At 39.3% G+C, this 21,175-nt stretch overlaps 1 protein-coding gene across 2 annotated transcripts in view; it reads right to left on the bottom strand.

The window, feature by feature from the left end:
* Positions 1-3,507: 3,507 nt before the first annotated feature.
* Positions 3,508-21,175, bottom strand: part of RACGAP1 (Rac GTPase activating protein 1) — a 30,379-nt gene continuing 12,711 nt past the window's right edge. For both annotated transcript variants that reach the window (XM_012654136.1, XM_012654145.1), the window contains exons 3-17: positions 18,035-18,237; positions 16,865-17,001; positions 15,509-15,578; positions 13,676-13,729; positions 12,588-12,668; positions 12,074-12,191; positions 11,581-11,711; positions 10,926-11,090; positions 9,341-9,436; positions 9,055-9,253; positions 7,210-7,315; positions 6,908-7,040; positions 6,661-6,796; positions 4,961-5,069; positions 3,508-4,646 (exon numbers count right to left, since the gene is read on the bottom strand). In XM_012654136.1, the coding sequence (XP_012509590.1) occupies positions 4,571-4,646; positions 4,961-5,069; positions 6,661-6,796; positions 6,908-7,040; positions 7,210-7,315; positions 9,055-9,253; positions 9,341-9,436; positions 10,926-11,090; positions 11,581-11,711; positions 12,074-12,191; positions 12,588-12,668; positions 13,676-13,729; positions 15,509-15,578; positions 16,865-17,001; positions 18,035-18,237 (1,814 nt within the window). In that variant the 3' untranslated portion in view covers positions 3,508-4,570. The remainder of the gene's footprint in view (positions 4,647-4,960; positions 5,070-6,660; positions 6,797-6,907; positions 7,041-7,209; positions 7,316-9,054; positions 9,254-9,340; positions 9,437-10,925; positions 11,091-11,580; positions 11,712-12,073; positions 12,192-12,587; positions 12,669-13,675; positions 13,730-15,508; positions 15,579-16,864; positions 17,002-18,034; positions 18,238-21,175) is intronic.

The following is a 21,175-nucleotide window of genomic DNA, read 5'->3' on the forward strand; positions in this document are numbered from 1 at the left end:
GAGAGGAATGCTGTATAAAAAACAATGCAGCTAAATGAAGCCTGGCAAGAGTTACAGAGGGAGAAGGTAGACAAAAGGAAAAATTCCTGCTTCCAACTATGAGTCCCTCAAAAGTGGCCTCCTTCCCCAACCCACACGACTGCTGAGGACAAAGCTCCCACACACTACAAGGTTATTCCTGGTGACGTCAAGCTGTCTTCTGCCTGACTTCGTGAATAGAAACCATCAACAAATAACAGCTCTGAGAACCAGTGTCTAATAAATTGAACAAGTTAGGGACCTCTTGGCCTGGCATCTTCACTTATTTACAAAATATATCAGGCATAGGGAATACATTTAAAAAAAAATTACTAAGTTCTTAGGTTAAGTGGCCGTTCTCTAAACCCTGTTTACACTAAAAGCACAATGGCTAACATGTCCCAGCTCTGCATGCTAAAAGCTTTTCACACCAGTGGAAAAAACCTGAATCATCACCAAGACTATCATCATAGCACACTGATTGAGAACCTACTGTGTGAGCTGTGCCAACCTGAACACCGAACTCTTGAGCCACTTTCACTTCTCAAATCTGGGCTTCCACACCAGCTCTTTCCCTGCTCACGCTGAGAGCCTAAGAAAAGGTAATGCATGATTGAAAGAATCATCTGGCATGCCATGCACAGCAGTGGGGTCCCCAAATCCTTTTCCAATAAAAAATCACATACAGTATGTGTATGTATATGTATGTATGTGCGCAGTCTGTGTATGTATATGCATGTATCTATCCATCTGAAGCTAGATAGGTGGGCAGGTAAGCCCTACCATAAAGAAACAAAAATAGCAAGCCTGATATCTTTACTCCCTGTACTCACTCAGCTTTCCTTGTCATTTTGTGCTGCCTAAAAATTTAAGCATGAATTTAAGAATACAAGACACCTTTCAATGCTATAGGTTCAGTTCATAGGCAAAAATGACTATTCTTTCTCCTGGTACTCAATTGTGTACCCTAGAAGTTCTCTAACTGAAACTCAGATGCATTCTTGCCTTCTATCTCTGCAAGCAAAGAATTCACCTTCTTGGCCGGACATGGTGGCTCAAGCCTGTCGTACTCCTAGCACTCTGGGAGGTCGAGGCAGAAGGATTGCTTGAGGTCAGGAGTTTGAGACCAGCCTGAGCATGAGCAAGACCCAGTCTCTACCAAAAATAGAAAATATTAGCCAGGTGTGGTGGCACATGCCTGTAGTCTCAGGTACTTGGGAGGCTGAGGCAAGAGGATCACTTGAGCCCAGGAGTTTGAGCCTGCAGTGAGCTATGATGACACTACGGTACTCTACCCAAGTCTCAAAAAAAAAAATTTTTACCTTTTTAAGGAAGATGAAATAATTACACACCAGTAATAAACCCAAATAGTTGCTCTTACAGAGATCGAGGAGAATGGAAGTCAACACCACAATTTAAAGATTCTGAAGATTCAATTTATTACGCAAATGGAATAAAGGTAAACTGCATTAAAGGCAGAGGCAGTGTCAGAAGGGTTAGGAGTAAAAGATGGGGGTGACAGCCACTCCAAAGCACTGAACCCCTTTCCATAGTTCTCACATCAAGGAAATATAATTGAAAGTCTAGCTATTTCACATGAAGTACATTTTTTTTTCTTTTTTTTTTGAGACACAGTCTCACTCTGTTGCCCCAGCTAAAATGCAGTAGCATCATCATAGCTCACTGCAACCTCAAACTCCTGGGCTCAAGCAATCCTCCTGCCTCAGCCTCCCAAGTAGCTGGGACTATAGGCATGCAGCTCATTTTTCTTTCTTTTAGAGACAGGGTCTCACTCTGGCTCAGGCTGGCCTAGAACTCCTGACCTCAAGCGATCTTCCCACCTTGGCCTCCAAGAGTGCTAGGATTACAGGCGTGAGCCACCACATGAAGTACGATTAAAGTTGAAGGTGGGTACACATTTCCCTTTGCTAATATCGGAATTATTTTCATGGCTAAGGTCTCTTGGCCTAGACCAAAAACTAAGCAAATGGCTGCCAACTTTTGACACAAAGGACCATTTCCTTTTTCGCTAATGGACCATCAGTTCCTGCATAGGGTAGTCTTGCTTTCACTAACGTTACACAATCCATTTGCTTCCTCTACACTAGTGACTTAAAAGGCACCTTGGGGAGATACTACAGAACAGCAAATATGGAACCAGGCCAACACTAGGTTTGCAAAGGCATAAGAAAAGAGGTAGCATCTAGGACAGAGTTTAGAAAAATAAAGCATAGCAGGCATGTGTGTGAAGTGGGGTATGGGACCCATCCTCTGTCAATTTGCTGAGGCATATGGGCCCTGCTGTGAGAGCTGCCCCCTCCTGGGAAAAAAGCCAGTAGGCTGCCTCCTCTCTCCACGGTTACATATTAAGCCTGCAACTGTTTACGTTCAATCTCAGATACATTCTGTTCACCAGCTTTAGTTCCAAATGCAGGTGCCCTCAGTTAATCATCCCAGCTCACTCCAGAGTCACTTCCAGCAGTGAAGGATGTTCCAGGCAGTCAGCCAACCAGAGGTAACTTTTTTTTTTTTAAATCTGTACCATTGTGGTCCCTAGAGATTTGTTTAAAAAGTTTGTTCTTTGTTTAAAGTACAGTTATGCACCACAAAATGATGTTTCAGTCAACAAAGGATCCCATATACAACAGTGGTCCTGTAAGATTATAATATTGTATTTTTGCTGTACCTTTTCTATGTTTAGATACACAAATACTTACCATGGTGTTACAATTGACTACAGTCCTCAGTACAGTAACAGTCTATACAGGTCTGTAGCCTAGGAGCAGTAGGCTACAGCCTAGGTGGATAATAGGCTATATCATCTAGGTTTATATAAATACACTCTGATGTTCACATGTTGAAATCACTTAACAATGTATTTCTCAGAATGTATCCCTGTCATTAAGCAACATGTGACTGTTTCTTCAAACGAGATTACAGTCACAGGATAAATCTAGGGATTCCTGGCCAGGCGTGGTGGGTTAAGCCTGTTGTAATCCCAGCACTCTGGGAGGCCAAGGTGGGAGGATTGCTTGAGGTCAGAAGTTTGAGACCAGCCTGAGCAAAAGAGAGACCCCATCTCTACTAAAAATAGAAAAAATTAGCCAGGTGTGGTGGCCTGCCCCTCTAGTCTCAGCTACTCAGGAGGCTGAGGCAGTAGGATTGCTTGAACCCAGGAGTTTGAGGTTGCTGTGAGCTAGGCTGATGCCACTGCACTCTAGCTCTTAGCCCCTGTGACAGAGTGAGACTTTGTCTCAAAAAAAAAAAAAAAGAAAAGAAAAAGAAAAAGAAAAATCTAGGATTCCAGTTTGGACAAAGAAAGACCCTGAATGAGAAACGAAGAGACAAACTCCTAGTGGTGGTAAGGTTGAGAGGGGTGTCCAGAGTATGGGAAATGGAGATGAACAACAGACTCAAGACACTTTGAAGGAAAATATTTTCTAAAAAGCATTGAAGGTTACCTTCCAGGACAAGAAAACCAACTTTGTGTTCATTTTGAAACATCTATTTACTTTTTTCCAAATATCATTCCAAACATGTGTTTTACAGACAAGGGTAAGAGTTGAGAATAATTCTAATAGAAGGAAAAGTTCACATTTATCTAGATGTGGCTATGTTCCATGGGAAAATTTGAGCATCCAAAGTGCAAAGACAAAGTGACTGTGGCTTTTCTTACCACATGAAATATTGACAATCTTCCCTTATAGCCTACTCTTAATTGTTGGTTGGGATGCCAAATAGACATACTGACCTTTAAAAGTAGGGCTCCACTGGACAAGGTTGGTGGGGAAGTCAAGCATCAGAATGAATTCAACTTTAGATGAACAAACTGGTTTAGACAGCAATCAAACCCAAAATCTAGCCAATGGCCCATTAGAGACAAATACAAGCTGTACTATCACATTTATAAGGTTGTGCCACTTAACACTATTAAGATCTAATCAATCCAAATTAAAGCTAAGCATACTCCACTGCTAGTTCCATCCTCAACCTATCCCGTTTTTATGAAGGCTCCATGCTGTATATCTCAATTCATAATGGGGGAAGGGGAACTTCTGAGTTCTTAGAAGGAGCCATTATCCTAAATCCTCTGTCCAACCCTTTCTTTAACCTGCCTTCCTACTTCCCACCCTGAGACAAGTCAGTCTTACCAGAGAGGAGGGGTTTTGGTCATTCTCTAATGGAAATCAGTTTTAAATGATACCAGAGAAAGGTCATTCCATGAGCAGCATTTGGCTTTAAGCCAAAGGGACACCCCCTGCTCCAAAAAGAATCACAACAAATTCCATACTACCCCTTCTACCCATGGAAAGATCTCCCATCTAAAAGCTCCCAACAATGATCAGCATAAGGTGCTGATATTATGTTACTTAAAAAGAAGGAGAAGGAGATATATATAGTTTTAATAAAACCCTTGTGCACAGTTAAACTTGATTAAAAGCCTAGAGAATGCTAAAAGTAGTAGTAAGTATAGGAGGCAGCAGAGCTGAAAGTACAGGTGTATCCTTTCTTACAGTCGGTCAATGCTGGGAATTAACAGGCAAATGTGACTTTACTTAAGCATTGGAGAAGCAAAAAAGTTTCCTTGTCGTCCTAGATTGGTGGCAGACTTGCTTTTGCTCCCAAATCTACAAAAAAAAAAGAAAATGAACTGGAAAAGCATTACATACAAAATGGTGAATAAACAATAATATTACTTGATATAATCCACCAGAAGTAGGAAATCCTAGGTAACTATTTTGTAAGGTACTCGTAGTCACCTGAAATGAGAGAGGAAAAATAGTAAAAGCTCTTAGACTCTTTTTAAAGAAAGGATCCTTATGGCTCCAAGTTCCCTTTTAAAGTCTAACTGCTAGCTAAAATCTAAATCAATGTTTCAATATGATAGGAAAGAAGTCTAAGGAAGCATTTTTTATTTCCTAAGAAGGCTAATTTTGCATACCTGGGAGTGTTCTTGGTGAGGGTGGAGCGGACTCTCTGCGACAGGGAGCTAGATGAAGGAGTCTTGAGAAGCTGATGTTCAGGAGTGGTTACAGGCCCCAGTAAACTCACTTCAGTCAAAGTTCAGACATAATTTAAAAAGAGAGGGGGGAAAGAAAGCACCCTTTTAGATGGCCGGTTTTAAGTTGACTATCCTCTGAAGCACTTAAGAGCTAAGGTTAGGCCGGGCGTGGTGGCTCACGCCTGTAATCCTAGCACTCTGGGAGGCCGAGGCGGGCGGATCGTTTGAGCTCAGGAGTTCGAGACCAGCCTGAGCAAGAGCGAGACCCCGTCTCTACTAAAAATAGAAAGAAATTGGCCAAACAACTAAAAATAGAAAAAATTAGCCGGGCATAGTGGCGCGTGCCTGTAGTCCCAGCTACCTGGGAGGCTGAGGCAGGAGGATCGCTTGAGCCCAGGAGTTTGAGGTTGCTGTGAGCTAGGATGACGCCACAGCACTCTAGCCCGGGCAAGAGAATGAGACTCTGTCTCAAAAAAAAAAAAAAAAGAATTAAGGTTAGACACCTAGTAAAATCCCAGACATCATTTTTGTCATCATTTGTAGCACATTAGTATATCTTTTGAACTATGCAGGCAGCTAACAATGAATAGCTGAGTAGTTTACTTCTTAATTTAGGCCATTCTCTAACTTCAAACTTCATAACTCTCACATTTAAACATTTGACTTTTACCTATACTAGAGGAAACAATATGCTGCCTTAAAAAGGAATTTGAGGCCAGGCTTGGTGGCTCACACCCATAATTTCAGCACTTTGGGAGGACGAGGCAGAAAGATTACTTGAGGCCAGGAGTTCAAGACCAGACTAGGCAACATAATGGGACCCTGTCTCTATAAAAAATTTTTTAAAATTAGCTGGGCATGGTGGTATATGCCTATAGTCCTAGCTATTCAGTAGGCAGAAGCGGAAGGATCACTTGAGCCCAGGAGTTCCAGGTTACAGTGAGCTATGATCACACCACTGTGCTCCATCCTGGTTGACAGAGTGAGACCCTGTCTCAAAAAAAAAAAAAAAAGGATTTGAAAAAATGAAAGAATGAGTGTCTAATACCAGTAAAGTTGGAATGAAACCAGCCCATTCATACAAAATTGTTGGTGGCAATAAAAACTGGCAAATGCTTTTAAGAAATCAAGTTGGCAAAACATTATCAAAAACCATAAAAATGTTCAAACCCTTTAATTCAGTGATTTCCACTCTTGGGAATTTAATCAATGGGGGGAAGGGTATATACATATTAATATAATGTGCGCTACAGCATTATTTGTGATTATGAAAAATAACTTCAATACCTAATAGAACATTTAATTATAGTTTCAATCACAAAAATGATAAATAAGATTATATAGTATCCAAAAAAATCCTCACAATATGCTAAGTGAAATAAGAACAAATTATACCTAAACTATATCTATATAAAAATATATACCCATATGAGTAAAGAAAGGAGAACATGGAAAAGTGAAAAAAAATATATCAGGATGATGGAATACAAATTTTCCTTTAATTTTAGAATTTTGAAAATAAATTTAACTTTTATTGAAGAATATGAATTTCAAACAGCTCTATCAAAGGCAGGGAGAGGACACATGACTAAAACTAAAGAAAGAATCAAGTTTCTGAAGAAGCACAACTTAAGCCTTACCTTTAATATCTGGTGTCTGTGGTGTTGAAAAGGCATTTGAGTTTTCAATGACATGCAGGGGGTCAATGTTCTCTTGCTCCACCATCATGAACTGACTCCAGTATTCTAGGGGCAATGAAAGCAGGCGCTCTACCACCTAAAAGCCACCAAATATGTTAGCAAACTTCCAAAGCTCAGGGCTTACGTCTCAAGTTATCAAGTCACACAAGTTCATATATATGTATATGATACACACACACACGTCTACCTTGGGTTGACGCTTGATGTCCTGTAACATTGTCACTGGGTCTGGATTAGGCACAGCATGCGCAACTATTGTAGGGCCAAAGACTTTGGCCAGATTGGCAACATCCATTTTAGTATGTGGACTCAGAGCCACTCTAAACAAAAGAGTATTAAATTAGAAGACTTGCTCCTCCACTTAAATGCAGACCAAAGTATAAATTCTAGAAAAAAACAATTCACCTCTCACACTCCTAACACCCAACCCAGATTATCTTCCCCTTGGAAAATTCCCTAACTCCCAGAATAAGTTTCTGCTATACTCACCTCTGCAAGTGAATCATGAGGAAAGCTAATGTGTCCCTGTTGGCCTGGGGCAGTTCACCAACAGCCTGGTACATGGCAGCTTTGCTGTTGTCTTCATCTGTAATTTCTGTAAATGAAAGGAAAGCACCAAGAGGCCTAGACTTCTTTCCCCTGACAGCAGGCTTCCAAGTAATCGACCCCGAAGTCTCATCCATACAGTAAGCTTCTGCAACTTCTGATTAGATTCATGACTGCATCAGACTCTAGTTTCATTAACAAACAGGATACTGGCCAACAGCTCAATATTAGAAGTCAGAACTTTTTAAAAAATCAGCCTTTGCAGTTAGGGAAAGCAGCTGGCAACCCACATGCTAGGATGACAAGCATACAATTGCAGTGACTACAATTATCAAGAGGGTATTCATTTATAAAACATATTTAAGGGCCTACGAGGTGCCAGGTACTATTCTAAGTGCTGAGAATAAAGCAGAAGTAAACAAAGTCCTTGCTTTATGGAACATACATTCTATTGGAGGAGTCAGTCAAAATGCAAACACATATCAGGTAGAGTGATACATATTATAAAGAAAATAAGGCAGGCAGGAAGACAGAAAGAAATAGGAGCCATTAATTTAGACAAGGTGGTCAAGAAAGGTGTTTCTGAGGACAAGTTATCTGAACAGGTTCGGTGCCAATCATGAGTCTGAAAAAAAAAACAAAAGACATCTGAAGAGGAACCTGAAAGAAAGAAAGGTGCAAGCCATACAGATATCTAGTATAAGAGCATTCCAGGCTGAGACAACAACAAATGTGATAGGCCTCAAGGTAGGGAGTAAGCTTGGTATGTCCTAAGAAATGCAAAACTTCCAGTGTAACAGGAGAGGAAGGAAAGAAGGGAAAGGTGTTCACTGAAATGATATTGGATAGGCCGGGCATGGTGGTTCATGTCTGTAATCCTAGTACTCTGGGAGGCTGAGGCAGGAGGATCACTTAAGCTCAGGAGTTTGAGACCAGCCTGAGCAAGAATGAGACCCCAACTCTACTAAACACAGAAAAATTAGCTGGGCGTCGTGGCACACACCTGTAGTCCCAGCTACTTGGGAGACTGAGGCAGGAGGATCACCTGAGCCCAGGAGTTTGAGGTTGCAGTGAGCTAAGATGACACCACGGCACTCTACCCAGGGTGACAGAGCAAGACTGTCTCCAAAAAAAAGAAAAAGAAAAAGAAAAAAGAAAGAAATGATATTGAAGACATAACCAGGAGCCAAATCATGTAGGGTCTTTTTGGCCATGTTTGAGACTATGGACTTTATTCTGAAAGTGATGGGAAACCACTGGAGGATACTGAGGACAAAAGAGACATCATCTAATTTAAATTTCAAAAGGACTACTCTAGCTCCTGTATGAAGATCATACTTTAGAGGGCATGAGTAAAAACAGGACAATCAGTTAGTAGGTTCTTATAAAACTCTGGGGTGAGAGTATGTCCTGAGGGGTGGTAGTACTTATACTACCATTCTTGACAAATATCAAATTTAAGATATAGTTTACAAGACTACTGACAGACTTTGACAATGGATTAGATGTGGGGTGTGAGGAAAAGAGATCAAAGACAGTTGCAACTTCAAAAGCACAGCCTAAAACTTGACCAAAACACAAGTGCAACAAAAAACCTGTTGATACCTTATACCATCTAGTAAGAAAGAAGACAGTCATGGGGAACATACATCCAGTTATCCATCCAACAAACTATCTGAGCACCTACTATGTTTCAGGCACCATACAAGGCTGGGACTAAAGTTGTAAAGAGTAAAAAAATTCCTGCCCTAGTGGAACTCACATTCAAGTCTCAAGATCTGCCCTTACCTGCTGCTTCCATAAAAGCTTTGTTTAGCCGAAAGGTCAGAAGAGGTTCTTTGAGGTTTCGAAGAAAGTCTTTTAGAAGGCTACAGATAGCATGGATATCATCCACTTTGCTGAGGAGGGGTACATTTTTCACTCTGAGGAATTTCTCTTTCAGCTCTTTTACTGTCCGGTCACAGCCTGAGATCCTATACAGGCCTGTCTATCATCAAGATGATATTTTTATTTAAGAATCTCTTAATTATTAACACAAATAACAAATTCACCCTCTTGTGGGGTTGACTCTTACCTCAGTCAGCCCTCTTTGCTCAATCTCATTTACACAGTGGACAACAATGGAGGGGATCATTGGAGAAGTCTGGGACACAAAATCTGCCAGCATTCCCTGAAAAAAGAGCTTTAAATTGTTATTTACATCACTTAGACCAACAGGTGAAGACCAGGTATGAAGAACCACCTCCAGACTAACACTTAGGTTGGGACATCTTGTCTGCTTTTAAGTTCCTATTCACAAAGCATATGTTAAAACGGAGATTCTTGGTTATTTTTCCTACCACCACATCAGGACTGATTTATGATCATATATACCACACTATTACATGAACAAGGAATAAGACCACCAGCTATACTTACTTCCTTCTCGTCTACTCAGAGTTAGCAGAAAGCAATCAATAATGAGATTACAAGTATGGCCTTTAATACAAACTAATTTATTACTCTAAAAAAGAAAAACTTTTTTTACACTTACACTATTCTCAGTTAAAAAATTATTTAAGACATCTCACAGTTGATCATAACACAAATCTACCTGTAGGGGAGAACTCCATGGTTCTGTATTAGAGTACAGAAAATTTGTAAAAACTTTATATGCACAGATAAGAACTCCTAAGATTATGGGGCAATAACATTTGATTTGCTGACAGGTAGGCAGTCATTTTGTTTTGATTCTTGCTAATGTTGCTTGTATAATAAATAATTTCTTAATGGATTTAACTGATTTTTAGAAACAAGCAACTTAATCTTGATAGCCTAGTATGGAATATCTCTAACATAAGTGCAAGAATATTCATAGATCAAATTATATGATTAATGGTATTTTCTTCAAAATAATTCACAGGACAGAGTTGAGAGGAGGAGATGAGGGTATTGATAAATCAAGAATGGACATGAGTTAGTAATCACCGAAGTTCAAGTGAGAGGAACGAGGAAGGGGTTAGTTGTAACAATCTCTCTATTTTTGTATATGCTTGAAATTTTCCAAAATAGAATAGGATGGGGAGTGGGAGGACAGGAGAGGGAAGATGAGGAAAGGGAAAGAAGGGAAGAGGAGGAAAGGAGAAAGGGGAAGGACAAAGAGAAGAGGAGAAAAGAAGAGTTTGGTTTAGAAAGCTTATTAAACAAATAGACAAACCCAAACAGGGCCAGGCACAGTGGCTCATTCCTGTAACCCCAGTACTCTGAGAGACCAAGGCAGAAGGATCGCCTGAAGCCAGGAGTTCAAGACCAGTCTGGACAACATAGCAAGACCCCATCTCTACAGAAAATCTAAAGATTAGCCAGGTATGGTGGCAGCCAGGAGGCTGAGGTAGGAAGATTGCTTGAGTCCAGGAGTTCGAGGTTGCAGTGAGCTGTAATCGAGCCACTGCACTTCAGCCTGGGCAATAGAGCAAGACCCTCTTTTAAAAATAAAAACAAAAATAAAAAAATAAACCCCAAATAGGACTCTGCTATAAGTAAACATTTTACAATTTCTATTCATTATTCATGGAAGGAAATATATTTAACATCATTAATTTTAGAACAAAAACTGATATTAAGCCTTTGAAAGGCTAATAAAGAAGCCATAAAACAATGATGGTTCCCGTAAGTCATACCTCTCCAATCTTGACAGGTGTTCCTATCAGGGTAGGAATGCAGGGAAGGGGACAGCGGTCCCGACACTCTGGATGAGAGACCACACGACAGTCTCGACACTTCAGAGAGAGCTTGCCAAATTTTATCCGCTTCCCACATGGAACACAGGATTCAGGTTTAATAACCTGGGATAAAACACAGCAGACGGAATAGAGTGATATGAATTAGAAAATTATCATCATCATCAACCAACATTTATTGAGCACTTAGTATGTGCCAAAAAACTTTCTAAGTCCTTTATACATATTTACTCATGCAATTCTCACAATAATCCTATAAAGTCGGTTTTGTTTTCTTCATTTTAAGCTGAAGAAACAAAAGCAAAAAAGAGGTTAAGTAACTCCCCTAAGATCATCCAGCTGGAAGGTAGCAGTGTACAGTAGTGGGAAGAACTTGTTGACAAGGAATCAGAAAATCTGAATGTTAAATCTGCCATTTACATGAGGCTCAAACAAGTCAGTTAACTCCTCTGAGCCTCAGTGATTGGAAAAAGGAAGGAAATTTGACTTTTAACTTTATAACACTAAAGTATTTAAGTTTGTTCCTTATATATATTACTTTCATAATTAAAAAATTAAACATGCCCAAAACAAGGAGAAGCAATCACAGATTTACCGTCTTAGAGACAAAGTCATGCAGGCGCATCCCTCCATTATTCTGTGGTGTGCCTGCATTGTCTGTCTCAGTTCTCGGCTCCAGCTGCTTGCTGCTCAGGGTGGAGTCACTGTTCCAAGGCTGTAAAGTACCTAGAAAACAAGCAGCTTTAAGCTTTGTGTCTTAAGTGGTCTGTTCTTTCTGAATTTTAGCCCCAATTTCAATATAATTGATAAATAGTAATGTGTAACCAAAACCAGAAGTGAATATGACTATGCCAAAAATAAAAATAAAAACAGTTTCAAGGAAAACTAAAGTTATGCACTACTGGCACAGAGCAGGCCAGCAATCCAAAGGTAAAGCATGACACAAGCATTTCTCTGGTCCTCAGTAGGCACCAGTAAGAAACTACCCAATATATCCAATCCCTGCCTCAGGAGGGTTTTAAGAAATCAACTCTCCCAAATTTTACCAGTTGTTTTCTACAAGCAATTTAGTCACATATGCAATGGACCTGTTTTCCTTCGGCTCCTGGTCCAATATGGCACAGTTTCAATAGTGGACACAGCTTCAATGGGCCCACCATCATTGGGAACAGTCACTGTAGTTTTTGCAACTATGGATTCATTTCCCTGCAACAAAAGTAGCAGTGAGGGAAGGACAAACACAAAGAATCTAACTTTTTCTCCACTATAGGGTATTTTGTAGTGGGCGAAAAATTTCTGAGTCTTAATTAAGACTTAAGATCCCAGTCTAAAACACTCTTAAGCTGAAATCTCATACTTAAGAATATATATATAGGTCGCAGGGATATGCACACACATACGCACAAGACTCAAACACAAAGCTGACAGTTGTTTACTTAATTGCATTCGTATAGATAAAACTCTCATTCATATAGAAAAACTCTCACCAAACATCTCTCTCAAAGCAACACTGCAATTTTGACTCAGAGGAGTTTGAATGCTTGGGGCCACTAATCTCTGGTGTGTTCAAGACCATAGTTCTCTTGGCCTGACTATTCTTACCTGGTCTACTGTCGAGCCAATGGAACGAGTTTTCTTTACAGGTCCAGGGGGACCATCAACAAACTGTCGGCTATTAGAGCGCTAGAGAAAGGGCAAAGACCAATAACTTTAGTGCCAAGTAGGCCTGAAGCACAGAAGATAAAATTATTCCATCAGACAACTTGGATGCAAATCCTAGACACCAGGGCTACAGTAAATAACAAACAATGTAATCTCTCTCACTGCCCATTTCCACATGAAGAATAAGTTGTATCAACACAAAAACGCCCTAGAAAAAATGAGCAAGCTTTTGAGAAATTTAGATGACAGCACCAGAAAAAGTAAAGCTGTAATCCTATCTAAGGACATGAAGTCTCTGGAAACAGATTAAGTACCCTAGACAAGCACTCACAGATAGATCTCTATATATCCCATTATACACACATTTCATCTGAAGCTTATATTAGAGCACAAAAGTCTTGTGTAAAAATTCATATGACAGGCCGGGCGTGGTGGCTCATGCCTGTAATCCTAGGTCTCTGGGAGGCCGAGGCGGGAGGATTGTTTGAGCTGAGGAGTTCGAAACCAGCCTGAGCAAGAGCGAGACCCTGTCTCTACTAAAAATAGAAAGAAATTAATTGGACAACTAAAAATATATAGAAAAAATTAGCCGGGCATGGTGGCGCATGCCTGTAGTCCCAGCTACTCGGGAGGCTGAGGCAGGAGGATCGCTTGAGCCCAGGAGTTTGAGGTTGCTGTGAGCTAGGATGACGCCACAGCACTCTAGCCCGGGCAACACAGTGAAACTCTGTCTCAAAAAAAATAAATAAATAAATAAAATTAAAAAAATAAAAAAATTCATATGACAACTGAAAACAAACTTAAGTATATCCTTTTCTACTATATGAATGAACTGAGATGCAGCCAAAACAGTGAAATAAGACAGGATCCTGTCCTGAGTTACTATTTTAATAAATATAAACACAACCCCCACGACGAATTCGTTTGTAGCATGTGTTTTACAAGGGCTAGAGCAACATGTCAGGAGTGCAGTATCATAGCAAAATTTTCAAAGAAAACTTTTATTGTTACTATGTAACCATACATACCCTCTTTTCTCTCTTCTTTAGTTTGAAAGTCTTCATCAAAGAAGAATCCCAATCCTGTTGACAAGTACACTGTATTAATTTCTTTCCTTAGTTAGGCCTCCCCTAAACCCTGTGCAAATAAATTTACAGAGAAATTTAAAGGCTTCTTGAATCAGACTACCTGATTTACAATTCAGGGAGTGGGGAGGGAAGGCCTCAAGTGTTATAGAGCTATAGTGAGTTAACATGATTTCTTTGAAAAATTGAAGCTATTATAATAGAATCAGGAACCAATACCACAGAGGCAAGAAAAGGTTAAAGAATCAACTTTTGTCGTTATTATTTCCGGTGCCTGGTCCTTTAGTTCTGATTATTTTTGTAATTAGTTTTAGAACTTACGGAATGTTAGGCATTATACTCATAGTGTTAGATATGATCCTTGCCCTTAAGGGATTGCTATTGTCTAATCAGATGTTCTGTACAATATTGCCACTTAAAAAGTTCTAGTTTAGGAACTGGGGTCTTAAGAATGATGTTTACCACTGGAGAATTATTTGTCTTTTACAGTGGTCTAGTTTCAATTCTTTTAACTATTTGCATTCATTTTAGTAGCTACCTGTGATTTCCTTACTCCTGATCATCCCTGAAAATACGGCATCTAGAAACAGTTACATATAGCAAACAGTAGCATAGCTAAATAAATTTAACTTCCCCAATTCATAGTCAAGTAATTTAGTTACTGGTTGTCTAATTCAGCTTCAGTTACAACAGATATCATATCATGGGTCTAGCTCCAAAATCAGCTGATGATACGGTCTAGTTTTATTATTTATCTCAGACCTATTCTATATCATTCCTTATTTTAAAAAGATGATGTCTAATATTTACATATATATAATGGCCATTTTTTTTTCCTAGTCGAAACTCTGAATTTGGACAAAAAAAACTCCTAACCATGTAACAAGTAGTCATCACTTCTTTTGCTATATCAGAAAACCAACTACCAGTGCTCGCTTCGGCAGCACATATACTAAAATTGGAACGATACAGAGATTAGCATGGCCCCTGCGCAAGGATGACATGCAAATTTGTGAAGTGTTCCACTAAAAAAAAAAAGAAAAGAAAACCAACTACCAGTAACTTCTTCTGATTTATTGTTTTGTTTGCTAGCTTTCAGCCAGCAATAGAAAAGACACACAAATCTGGAGACTACCAGTCTCCTAAACATTAAAGACTAAAATATCAGGAGAGATAACCTTTTATGCAGAAACACCACCATAAGGTAAGAAAAGGGTACTGTCCCATAAAGGCAGGGTAACAAAGACTTTAGACATGTTAACCATTGCTGAACAAAACATTATCTAGTGCCTAGAAACTCATCACAGTCTTCTGGCTGAAGTCCCAGGACCTCGGTTTCCTTCTAACTGTGAAATACCACTAAGCTTTCTTCAAGAACCAAACTAATTCAGAAATACAAGTCTATTCACCCCAAGAGTAGCAAATAAACCTTGTCTTGATATAGTCTTGCTAATTTTTTTTTTATTGCTAGCTGGGGCTTTAATAAGTCAAGATATAATCAATTAGTACATGCAGCTTACAGAGACCCATTAAATAAACTCAACCTCATGGCAAATCCTGAATTCTATATTTTCACTTCCAGAATCTAAATGAATATATAAGCCAGCCTCTTATAGCGCATGTGGATTTATATTTTAAATTGCTAGCTCAGAATCTATAACACATCAACTAATAAAACAGTAATAAAGGATGTTCAGAAGAGAGGACAGGAGAGATGTTCCCGAGGGAGCAGGGGTAAGAAAAGTAGATAATTCTCAGAGATCAAATGTTTATTACCAGTGATTCATCAGTCTTGTCAAAGCTGATATCTGATAAAATGGAACCAGATTCATCAATGGTTGACAGTCTAGATTAACAAAACAATACAGGGTTAGACACAGAAGACTGCAGAACATAAAATCCATCAACATTCAGTGGCTGGTCAAGTAACATCAGCAATTTCACAGCAAACTCTTCTCTAAGGAGACAATAAGAGCTCAAACCCTGTGGTACGTTGTTTTTTTTTCTTTTTGAGACAGAGTCTCGCTCTGTTGCCCAGGCTAGAGTACCATGGCATCAGCCTAGCTCATAGCAACGTCAAACTCCTGGGCTCAAGCAATCCTCCTGCCTCAGCCTCCCCAGTAGCTGGGACTACAGGCACATGCCACCATGTCCGGCCAATTTTTTCTATATATTTTTAGTTGTCCAGCTAATTTCTTTCTATTTTTAGTAGAGACAGGGTCTCGCTCTTGATCAGGCTGGTGTTGAACTCCTGAGCTCAAAGGATCCACTCGCCTTGGCCTCTCAGAGTGCTAGGATTACAAGCGTGAGCCACTGCGCCTGGCCAGGTAGGTTGTTTTTTATGGTTTTTATGAAGGAGTGCATATACATGAGTACAGGTGCAGCACACTTGCTTTTTCAGCAAAGGCCTTATAACAGCAGTTGAAAGTTACAGTGAGGGATACGGGTGCTATTCCCTGCTGAGTTCATACTACAGGCTACCAAAAATTCGCAAAGCAGAACAATGAAGTTTAATTTGATCCCAGTTGTGGCTGCTTTCTACAAAAGAGAGTAGTACCCAGCATTGGCTTTTTAAGAAATTAAGCCTGTATATCTTCTTAGTTATAAAGATACCCCATAAAACAACCAGGCAACAAAACAAATACCTGTAAGAGTGCTGACCTTTCCCTACTTATTGTATTGAGGGTGTTAAATTCAAAGCCTGGTTGAGACTATTTTAAACAGTGGTGCAGTGGAACCAAAATTATTGTCTGGTCTTGGAGCACAGAAGCCTTTTTATACCAGAAGAGCTACAAGAGCTCTCTGGAGAGTAAACACTGACAGTATTGCTGAACTGCCACTTTCACCTTTAGGTTTCTTAGCAATGCGCGGAATTAGTTATTGATGTGCAATTTAGCACCAACATCAAAATTTTACCCATAGTGAAACAACATCCTAAGGAAAGGTAAAAAATAAAATTAACTTAAATAAATAGGGAGGTCCCTGTGCCTTTATTCCCCACCCATCCTTAAAATCTTTTTCTGCTTTATTCAGCACATATTCTAGAAGCAGTATATTTAAGAGTTCAGATAATGAGAACTTCTGACAGCTGTGTTGCTTGTGATCAGATAACAACAGATGCAGTTCCTCCACCTTTTGTTCCCAGCATTGCCGCTGGATGGTTGGCCTCTGTTGAGAAAAGCCAGAGCTGATTTTTGCTCCTCGCTTAGTTGAATGCTGCCAGATGTGTCACACATGAGCATCTCTCGAATCAGCTGAATCTGTCGTTCCTACAGACCAAGGCAGAGTAAAACATCATAACCAGCCAGGGGAGAAAGCTTCACCTCAAATTTATGGGATGGGCAGACCAGAAGACATTAAAATACGGCATTATGCAAATGGGCCTTCAGGAAGGCTGCTACACCAATAGCATATTAATTCACATCAAACCCAGATTGTGTCTCTGATTTCTGACTGGTAAAATGAACCCCATCTAGAATACTGGAGTTTCTGCTATAAGCCTTTTGGATCAAAACTGCTAATCCAAGAGGAGAGTTATGAAAAATCAGAGTCCCAAAATAGATTTCACATAGCAAAAACACTTTAGTGTCATTTTACCAGGACAATTATTGGCTTCCACAGATCAAAGCAGCCGCCCATCTTTCTAAATGGTGGAACAAAATGCATTAAAATGAATACAAAGCTGTAATGCACTGGAACCAGACAATCTGAGCTTACTGAGGCATCCAACGTACCAACGTGGATTAGTCCCTTCTAGTAAAGGCTTTCCTTTGCACCTTGACCCACCCTGGCATATCAAAATGAAAGTGTTCTATGTCAGTCACATTGCTCAAGTGGTTGAATACATCTAGCCTCTAACCCTGAATTAGAGAGCAGTGATGAAGAGAAGAGTTAGAGTTGTCTTACCTGTATCATGGCAAAGTACCAGCTATTCACATAAGGATGGATATTCTGGGTAGCACTTATACTAAACAATGAGGGATGACCAATATCCTGTGATAGATCAAGTACTTATGGTTTCCCTGCCTTTCCCTCTAATTCTAATTCTTTAAACTATCATTTGAAATCTGTCTATTAAATAATAGTTTCAAGTCTTAAGGAGAAAAAAATTTAAATTTCAAAATATGAAAAACAGGATTTTAGGCTGCAATTTCAGCTCCAATCAAGGGAAAATTTTCAAGGATAAGTCACTTTTAGTTCTTTAACATGAAAGAAACTGGGTATATCTGGCAAGTGGAAACTATCAGATGATGCTTCCCCCGCCCCCACAATCACCAGTCTAGCATAGAAAACAATACACACCAGCTTTTCACAGTCGGCCTCAGCTCTCTGTCTCCGTTTGATCTCTACATCCACCTGATTACGTGCGTGCTTCAGCTTAACATCCAGAGCACTACGCTCAGTCTCCGCTTTCATCAAAAGATCCTTGTATTTCCCCAGCTCATGGTCTGTTCTCTGCCACTTTTTACGGAAATCCTCAAAGTCCTTCGCCAACTGGATGAATTCTGAAGAAAGGAGGAAAATTTTAATAATTCAAGCACCAAACAGAATATAACTGCTCTAATAAATGGTTAGCTTCACTCCAGATACATAATTAAGGGACCAGCTGAACTATAGGCAAATCCAGCTGAAAATAACCAGGAGCAGATCCTGGATATGTCTGTCACTCTAGATGAGAGCTTTGTGGGGAGCAATTCCTATTTCAATAGGCCACTTAGTTTTGGCTTAGCCAGTGGCATCTGCTATGGAATATGTAACTCATTAGTCACCTGGCTCCAGATGTAACACTAACACTGAAAGCTCCTGAACAGAAGGCAATCAAAGGGGGATACCTTTGGGGCAGTTGTCACGCACCAGGATAGTTACAGCTATAAAACAAAAACAGCCTCCTTTACAGTCACACATTGCTGGGCCAGAGAGATGTTAAATAGCTAATGCAACTGCTGTAATATGCTCCAGTAGATATAGATTAATATTATAGATGTCTAGGCCTGCAATTCCGTTCAGCTATATAATTAAACAAATATTGATTTAAAAGTAAAGAGCCAATTTGCTTTTGCTGTTTAACACTGCCCTGAAGGGTATGTAAACATCCCAGTTGGAAAAACAGGAAGAGAAGATCACACTAGCTTTTTGAACATCACTGATAGCAGAATGTAAACTCTCTTCAAATGTCTGCAAAGAAGCATTGCTTTCAAGGCAGCAACTCAAAGTAAGATAACCTTGGTGGCATTCATTCTTATCACCTGATATTGGCAAAGACTATTCTTCTACAATGTATTTGCAAAAGTGCCTTACAATTTTCCAGTTAACCTCAATCTACCTCTAAGCATCACTCTCCACCAGCATCATGGAAGAAGGTTCCAAGGTATACATACATCTGCTGCTGGTCAAACTAACCTAGTTTACAGCTGAAACTAGGCCAAAGTCACACAAAGTTAGCAGATTCTTAGGAGGTAAGTGCACTTTTCCCAGTTGAATTTAACCTAAGAGTTTAGAAACAATAGAGTACCTATTTTAAGCAATTTAAATAATTTAACTAAATATCAAACAAATTAGGATACCAACTGATTCTAGAGAAACCAAGTCATAAGGAAACTTTAGTTTTTAGTAAACAACAAATTTTAGCAAAATAAGATATTATGACCTAGTTATCTTAGACAATGCAAATATCAAGGATAAAAAAGAAAAGTATCACAATTCCAATAGTTTCAAACAATAATGTGCTGATTTAATTTACAGTCTGGAACACATTATTGTTTTATTTTTTAATTTAAAGAAAAAACCCAATACATCCTTTTGCAAATTTAAAAATTTCAACTTTATAGATGCACAAAGGGAAAAAAATGAGCTAGTTTCTTTGCCATGTTCACTCTGACAATTCATCAATTCATTAACCATTTATGATTTGTACACTTTTGTGATGTATGCAACACTTCAACTTCAAAAAAATAAAGAACAAAAAATACACTTTTCAACTATGCAGTCTAAAAACTTTCTATTTCCACATTGTGGTCAATTATATAGTATTTCTTTTGGTTTTTTTTTTTTTTGAGACAGAGTCTCACTCTTTTTGCCCGGGCTAGAGTAATTATATAGTATTTCTAAATATAGATTGCATACACACTCAAGTATTTACTGAACTGAAAAACAATTTTGAGAATAAAAAGATTTTCATCTGACCTAATTTTGCTGGTTTGTTTATTCTTTAGGATACTCCTTTTTGATAAGTCTTATTAAATTTGGGCTTTAATTTCTATTCACTGTTAATTGGCATACATTTTAGGTCTAAATTAGATGAAGATAGAACTCAAACCAAACAAAATATCAGTTCACTTCAAGGAAAGAGTTCTTGTTTTGTTGCTTTCTTTTTTTCTTTTCAGACAGAGTCTCATTTTGTCGCCCAAGCTAGAATGCTGCAGCGTCAGCCTAGCTCACAGCAGCCTCAAACTCCTGGGTTCAAACGATCCTCTTGTCTCAGCCTCATGAGTAGCTAGGACTACAGGGGCATACCACCACGCTCGGCTAATTTTTTCTATTTTTAGTGGAGTCGGGGTCTGGCTCCATTTCTATTCTTAGCTCATCTCAAACTTCTGAGCTCAGGCAATCCTCCCGCCTCAGCCTCCCACAAGTGCTAGGATTATAGGTGTGAGCCACCTTGCCCAGCCGAGTTCTTGTTTTAATAATACAAATTGTTCAATTACTGGTTCAGCTTAAGTTAGACCCAAAGCACAACATTTATATACTTGATTAAGATATTACTTTTATGCACAATTCTGCTATGAATGAAGTTTGCTAGGATTGGGCACTTAGGCACTTAGGACCACCACAAACCAGGAAAAATTTTGATGTTGGAGATTAATAAACACGATTTTTTTTGGTTTGTGAATCACAATTCAGCTTGATACTAGCCATCATGAAGTACACATTCGAAAGATTTATTAAATTCAAATTACAGTATCTCCTTTAAAAAGTTATGTATATACTGAACTATGAAGTACATCTATCAAAAGGGAGGGAGAAGGGAAATTTCCTTAAAAGAAATTGAGAATAATCATTGACTCATTTAAAAAATATATATGTCGGTCCAGGCACGGTGGCTCATTCCTATAATCTCAGCACTTTGGGAGGCCAAGGAGGAAGGATCACTCGATGCCAGGAGTTCAAGACCAGTCTGACCAACATAAGTAAGACTCCATCTCTACAAATAAATAAAAAATTAGCGAGGCGCAGTGGTGTGCGCCCGTAGTCCCAGCTAGTTGGGAGGCTGAGGCAGAAGGATCAATTGAGCCCAGGAATTTGGGGTTACAGTGAGCTATGCTCAGGCCACTGCACTCTAACCTGAGTGATAGAGTGACATGCTGTCTCTAAAAAATAAAAATAAATTTTTGAATAATTTTAAAAAATAGGCCGGGCGCGGTGGCTCACGCCTATAATCCTAGC

The sequence above is a fragment of the Propithecus coquereli genome, unplaced genomic scaffold (assembly GCF_000956105.1).
Source record: "Propithecus coquereli isolate 6110/MARCELLA unplaced genomic scaffold, Pcoq_1.0 Scaffold111, whole genome shotgun sequence".
Taxonomy (NCBI): Eukaryota; Metazoa; Chordata; class Mammalia; order Primates; family Indriidae; genus Propithecus; species Propithecus coquereli.